Source organism: Thunnus maccoyii, chromosome 2 (assembly GCF_910596095.1).
Source record: "Thunnus maccoyii chromosome 2, fThuMac1.1, whole genome shotgun sequence".
Taxonomy (NCBI): Eukaryota; Metazoa; Chordata; class Actinopteri; order Scombriformes; family Scombridae; genus Thunnus; species Thunnus maccoyii.
This window is the reverse complement of record NC_056534.1, coordinates 476,990-484,032: the sequence shown is the minus strand read 5'-3', so window position 1 is coordinate 484,032 and position 7,043 is coordinate 476,990. Positions and strand designations below refer to the sequence as shown.

Genomic DNA, 7,043 nt, shown 5'->3' with positions numbered 1-7,043 from the left:
TGTGTGTGTGTGTGTGTGTGTGTGTGTGTGTGTGTGTGTGTATGTATGTGTGTGTGTGTGTGTGTGTGTGTGTGTGTGTGTATGTGTGTGTGTGTGTGTATGTGTGTATGTGTGTGTGTGTGTGTGTGTGTGTGTGTGTGTGTGTGTATGTGTGTGTGTGTGTGTGTGTGTGTGTGTGTGTGTGTGTGTGTGCCCTGAGTCAAGTCAAGTCAATTTTATTTATAAAGCACCAAATCCCAACAGAAGACTGTAAATCAGTGATGTTCTGAACGCTGCAGAGATGATGCTGTGCTGTTTTGGTTTTTGTTTATTTGTGTATTTTTTGACTTTTGTACTTATTTGTATTAATATTCCTTAAAAAAAACTCAATAAAAACTTCAATTAAAAAAACATAGTTCTATTTTACCTTTTGGAATTACTGCAAGTCGCATTTCTCCTCCTCAGTCTGTCAGCTAATCACAGAGACCACACAGATATCAACCCTCCATTAATCTGGTGAGACAGTGAACACACCGTCACCTGTCGCATCCTCTACTTCCCGTCCTGTGTCTCCCGGAGCGGCTCTCTCTCTACCTTCGTGTGAGATGGTGTGATTGGAGACAGGTGTTCTGGAGTCAGAGCAGAGCCCCACCAGCTGCAACCCGATCCATAATCAAGACCTCTGCTTATACTCAGCCCTGCCAGATGGTAGCCTCTACATCAGTTAGTCTATGCTTCCAGCCTTTAGTTATCCTGTTGTTGCCTGTTATCTTTAGCCTGATGCTGTTTCTCCTGTCCCCTGTCATGTCAGCCCTGCTTCCCTACCCTGGACCTCTGCTCTATTCAGCTCTCTCAGATCCCACTCCAGACCTGCTTACCTCGGCCCCTAACTCCCCTTGCCCCCAGTCTCAGTTCCTGGTTCCCAGCTTCCAGCCTGAGCTTCCCCCGGCCTGCACCCATCTTCTCCATGCCTTTCAATAAACATCTTATTTACCTTATTCCTGTCTCCTCGTCTGAGTCTGCACTTGGGTTCACCTACTGAATCTCAAACTGTAATCCCTTATACTACTGTTACTGACAAAAGTAATGATATTACTGTAAAGCTGCAGCCAGGTGGAGACGCTGTATGAACCGGGGTTAATGTCCCACAGAGATAGATGGTGTCTTTCTGGATTATTAACCAAATGATCTTTAAATGTTAACTCACCCACATACGGACAGCTGTCAGGCTCCGCCCCCCCCAGTCACACAGGTTAAAGAGCAGGAAACAGCTGACCGGGATGAAGTACAGGTCTGTCAAAACATAAAGTCGCACTGATATTATCCACAGCGGGCTGACCAATCACACGCAGCTACAGGTGGACTGTCTGTCATGTGATGGACGGTGGACTCACCCCAGGAGCCTCTGTCAGCTATGGTGGATTTGGTGTCGGCAGTGATGGCGGGAAATGTGCCGATGGTGATGGTGAAGGTGAAGCAGACGGACAGAGCCAACAGCCAGACCTGAAGCACAACACAGGTTCAGGGATCACGTCCTTTATTTTTTATAAAATATAAAAAATGAATAAATAAATAAAGCTGAACATTCACGTCTGAACATTCAGATCCGAGATTAACGTCACATATAAACTGTTTCCACTAAAAACTCTTCAAACTCTTTATACAGAAACATTTTCAAACAAACAAACTGGTCCTTTTCACAAAATCACCATTGATTATTGATTGTTTTCTGGGTTCAATCATCATTGATGATCATGATTCTAATTCTCAGCAGTGATTATATTGATAAATCCTTGAAAATGGATTGATTTTCTTTGTCTGACCTTCTTAAAGATTTTCAGCATGGAGACGTTCTGACGATCATTCTGCTCATCTCTTCCCTCTGAAGAATAAGAAGAGAAGAAGAAGAAGAGAAGAAGAAGAGAAGAAGAAGAAGAGAGGAAGAAGAAGAGAAGAAGAAGAGAAGAAGAAGAAGAGGAAGAAGAAGAAGAGAAGAAGAAGAAGAGGAAGAATAAGGTTCAGACAGTTTTAAGGAAGTCAAACGGTCTCAGTGTCGACTTTACAATCGGGCCATTAAGAAATCCTTAAATGTTCAATAAAAGATCAATAATCTCTAAGATGAATAATTTGACTTCAGATGACAGAAACTGTGTAATGAAGTTATCACCAATTATTGGTGATCACGTGAGCTTCGAACTCAATCTGCAAACTAACCACAACTGAGCTGAACTAAACCACACTAAAACTGAACTAAAACTAAACTAAACTAAATGAAACCTGAGCTGATCCTAAATACAGTTTTATTTATATAGGACCAAATCCCAACAACTCTTTAATCTACAGAGACCCAACATTCCTCCATGAGCAGCAGCAGGGAAAACTCCCCTTTAATGGGAAGAAACCTCCAGCAGAACCGGACTCTAATTGGACGCCGTCTGCCTCGACCGGTTGGGTTGAGACACAGAGAAGCATATACAAGGTGAATAGTATTGGTCCAAGTACAGAACCTTGTGGAACTCCATGTCTAACTTTTGCCTTCACGGAGGATTCATCATTAACATGTACAAACTGAAATCGGTCTGATAAATAGGATTTAAACCAGCTTAATGCAGTTCCTTTAATGCCAATTAAATGTTCCAGTCTCTGTAATAGGATGTGATGGTCAATTGTGTCGAATGCGGCACTAAGATCTAACAGGACAAGTACAGAGACAAATCCTTTGTCCGATGCAGTTAGGAGGTCATTAGTGACTTTCACCAGTGCTGTCTCTGTGCTATGATGCCTCTAAATCCTGACTGAAAATCCTCAAATAAACTATTGTTATGTAGAAAGTCACATAACTGATTAGAGACTGCTTTCTCAAGGATCTTAGAGAGAAATGGAAGGTTAGATATAGGTCTATAATTGGCTAAAACACCTGAATCAAGAGTAGGCCTCATAGGAAGAGGTTTAATTACAGCTACTTTAAAGGACTGTGGTACATAGCCTGTGACTAAAGACAGATTGATCATATCTAGTAAAGAAGTGCTAACTAAGGGTAAGGCTTCCTTAAGCAGCCTAGTTAGGATGGGGTCTAAGAGACAGGTTGATGGTTTAGATGAAGAAATGAAAAGAAACAGTCCCAGGAATACATTTAACTATGGCTGCTGGTGTCGCTAACTTCACGTTTCTGACTATGGAGCTGCCAATAATCAGAGCTGGTTTCTCAGCAGGTGTGTTACTGAGGGGGGAGAACCAGTTAGAAACATGAACTGGTTGGTGGTGAACCGTGGGCTTCTGCTTAGGGCTATGCTTCCTTCAGACAGTCACCCAGCCACCCTGGCTTCCCGGCTGCTCTGGAACTACCGGGGGAGTAGAAGCTAAGCTAGGCCCGCACCGGCTACTGGGGGTAGGCTAACTACATTAGCTACTGATTGGTTTCCATGGTGCGGAGCCTTGTTTCCAACACTGCAAATAAACTATATTTATTACACGTACCATTATCACTAAAGGAGGCAGAGGAAGAGCTAAACATATGACACACTGAGCAAGAGAGAGCAGGAGAGCGAGTCCATATAAATATGGACGTTATGACAGCTCCCCAGTAGTAAGCCAAAACATCTGGATCGCCCCCTGGTGGCTGGTTGCAGTATAGGTCATAAGTCCCGCCCCCTCCATGTTAGCGGATGAGACATGAGTCAAACTAAAAAATCAAAGTACACGTCAAATAAATTCTTCCCAAAGATGGTTTCTGTCGTTCTTATCACGCTGATGTTTGCCCAAGTGCTAATTTTTCTGATCAGTTTAATTAGGGCCTGAGCCCCAGAGGGGTGAAGACCCTCTTGTATCTGTTCTGTTTCTTTCTTTCTTTCTTTCTTCTTTCTTTATTAATACGCCACTTCAGACCTAAATTTGACCCCCTAAACATGCTCAAAAACTCACCAAATTTGGCACGCACATCAGGTCTGGTGAAAAATTTGATAAAATGTAAAAATTATCCCCCAAAGTGCTAAAATGTGCTCTACCTATGTATCTAAAATGGCGGCCACGGCCCGTAGGAATGTCGTAGAGAGATCAAACCAAAACTCAATTATTCGTCTCAACAAGACCTACAAATCATACGCTGACCCCCCTGACCTAAATCCAACAAGAAGTCTGCAACATGCTCATGAAAGTATGACTTTGTGCCAATTTTGGACCCCGATCAAATGTTATCTCCTCCGAGGCCGTTAATGGTATCGGCTTCAAACTTTGATACATGACTTATGACACTGTGCTGAAGGAAAGTTATTAAAAACTTTGTAATAACTCGAACGGTTTAGATTTTATAAGCCCTGAAAGTTGCAGTGCCACATCACCCTTACAATGTAAACCAATGGGGAGGCAATGTCTGGGCATGGACTTTGTGCCAAACAGAAGCTTCTGACGTCTAAACTATAAGTCTGACCACTTTCAAACCTGTATCAGTGGATTCGCGATGAAAATTCCTACTAAAATATGATTTTTACTGGCCATAGTTTTATTAAAAAGACAATTACATCTGATTGACAAGAGCCGTGACACTGTTTACATAAAAGTTGGTAAACTCTTCAAGTAAAGGCATGGACTGCCCGTCCACCTCAAGGTGTAATTATCAGTCTTTATATTCATAGATTTGGCTAAAGTCATGGGATTTATGAGGATATTTCACAAGAGGAGTACTCTGAAATCCTTCTCTCCAGCTGAGAGGGAGAAGGAGGGAAGAAAGTGGGTGGGGGGGGTGGTTGAATGCAGCTCATTTTTGTAGGATACAGCAGAAAGGCCTATACACTTACAGTACATTATATACAAACTTTGTATGAAGTTTGGTGTTATTATCATTTATTTTACAATAATTATGAGTCTTATATGTATAATTGAGTAGTGAGGATGACCTATGAGGGGAAGGGAAACAATGGAGTGAGAGTGACAGTTTAGTGATAAAGAAGAGATGAAAAATGTTCCAGTAACTGTTTATTAAAGACAACAATTTATCACATACATATTTAAATGCTTTGTGTGTGTGTGTATGTAAATCAAAATGTATGTTCTCTTTAGGGGTGCTTGATTACAGCAAAAAGCATAATCACAATTATTTTTGCTCAATGTTGACATCACGGTTATTTAACACGATTACTTTTGTCATTTTTGGCGATTGCCGATATATGCACATATTTTTTCCCACTTGGCTGAAGAAACTATTACACATGCACACATAGATTATACTAAGTATGATTAAAAAAGACAATATATGATGGAAGAACTCAGGAAGACTGGAGTTCTGGAGCTCAGCATTAAAACTTTAATGAAGCTGCCAAGTGGGAGCAGCAGTTTTTTTTTTTTTTTGAGTTTATTAAACAGACAGGATTGATGTGTAGGATTTAATATTTGGTCTACAGTCCGAAGCGGAGGGTGGCGGTAATGTGCCTAATATGCTATAATTTAGCGTTGATCGTTGAAGCGTGTGGCCGTGGCGTGGCGTTGAGTTTTGATGTTTTGCCATGACAGAGGAAATTGCTATAACTTTATTGTAAATGCTCCAGTCTGCACCAGATTTTATATGTTTGATAAGAGTCCCGGCCTGAACACGTCCTCATGACAATATTCAGTCAGTGATGCAAACTGGCTGAATAGCGCCCCCTACGCAACTGCAGCAAAGCAGCCCCAGCAGCAGGCAAAACAGTGAACAAAGGAAGTGATGTTTATCTCCTTCTTGCACCGTCTGAAAACAGCCGGGTCTGAAAACATCTACATGCCCGTGACAGAAGCCCTTCGACGGCGCCGCGGCCCGACGTGCGCAAGGGCGCGAAGGCCCGTTCAACGCTGCTTGCAGCTTTAATTGGCTTCACTTTTGTATAGTGGCAGAAAGTGGAGACACATTGTCCATATTTATATACAGTTAGTGGTTGAGAGCAGCAAAAATGCTACCAATAACACAGCCGGCAATACCTTTACCCAGATCTGTGTCAGCAGCACGTCAACACCCGGAGCTGTGTCTGCAGGCTGGATTCCAGGTGATGTGTGAGTTCAGGTGTTTCGTTGTTCAACACCTCGCTGTGTGCAATCACTCTGCTGTGTTTATCAGCCTGTTTGCTCTGAATAATTCAGAGTCGACTGATATCACACTGCTGCCTCACCTGAGCCAAAGGTCCGCCCCCCCCGACACCTGACCACCTTTATCCTGACACACACACTCACAAACCCACACACACATCAAACTTCACAGCTCCACACTCTCGGCAACACTGGCAGATTTCCCGCAGAGTCTCGGTGGACGTTTAATAGATTCTCAGCAGACCCTTTAGAGGACTCTCTCCAGACTCTCCAGACTCTCCAGACTCTCCAGACTCTCTCCAGACTCTCTCCAGACTCTCTCCAGACTCTGTCCAGGCTCTGTCCAGACTCTGTCCAGCTTCTCCAGACTCTGTCCAGACTCTGTCCAGGCTCTGTCCAGACTCTCTCCAGACTCTGTCCAGCTTCTCCAGACTCTGTCCAGACTCTGTCCAGACTCTGTCCAGCTTCTCCAGACTCTGTCCAGACTCTGTCCAGACTCTGTCCAGACTCTCCAGACTCTCTCCAGACTCTGTCCAGACTCTCCAAACTCTCCAGACTCTGTCCAGACTCTGTCCAGACTCTGTCCAGACTCTCCAGACTCTCTCCAGACTCTGTCCAGACTCTCTCCAGACTCTTGGGATGGCGAGCACAGCAGCAGCGCTGGCCCGGAGGAAGGCTCGGGAGGAAGACGGCACCGGCAGCCGGGCCAACCCTGTCCCCTTCAACCAGCAGGACTTTGAGCGTCTGCGGAGGGAGTGTCTGCAGACCGGCTCGCTGTTCTGCGACCCGACCTTCCCCGCAAACTGGGACTCTCTGGGATACAACCGGCTGGGACGCTACTCCTCCAAAACCATCGGAGTGGAGTGGAAACGCCCCGCGGTGAGCGATCAGTGTCATTATTGATCGTGTTGATTGTTTAGTCTATTAAATGTCAGAAAACAGTGAAAAATGTCCAACTCTGTTTCCCAGAATCCAAAGTGACGTCTTTAAACATCTTGTTCCAACGGTCCAAA

The 7,043-nt window shown here is 44.0% G+C and overlaps 2 protein-coding genes across 3 annotated transcripts in view; one reads left to right on the top strand and one right to left on the bottom strand.

The window, feature by feature from the left end:
• Positions 1 to 182: 182 nt before the first annotated feature.
• Positions 183 to 6,294, bottom strand: LOC121886486 (equilibrative nucleoside transporter 1-like). Of its 2 annotated transcripts, XM_042396497.1 has the most exons (5): positions 5,926 to 6,294; positions 1,803 to 1,861; positions 1,374 to 1,482; positions 1,187 to 1,272; positions 183 to 492 (listed from the first exon to the last, which is right to left on the bottom strand). In XM_042396497.1, exons 2-5 carry the CDS (start codon positions 1,821 to 1,823, stop codon positions 457 to 459), a joined length of 252 nt encoding a protein of 83 aa, XP_042252431.1. In that variant the 5' UTR covers positions 1,824 to 1,861; positions 5,926 to 6,294; the 3' UTR covers positions 183 to 456. The 2 variants fall into 2 exon arrangements, with proteins under 2 accessions (XP_042252431.1, XP_042252440.1); XM_042396506.1 differs by lacking the exon at positions 5,926 to 6,294 and having other exon boundaries at positions 1,803 to 1,919.
• Positions 6,295 to 6,630: 336 nt separating this feature from the next.
• The window catches only part of capn8 (calpain 8), a 25,450-nt gene continuing 25,037 nt past the window's right edge, over positions 6,631 to 7,043 (top strand). Inside the window, exon 1 of the mRNA XM_042389482.1 lies at positions 6,631 to 6,909. Coding sequence (XP_042245416.1) covers positions 6,670 to 6,909 — 240 coding nt within the window. The 5' untranslated portion in view covers positions 6,631 to 6,669. The remainder of the gene's footprint in view (positions 6,910 to 7,043) is intronic.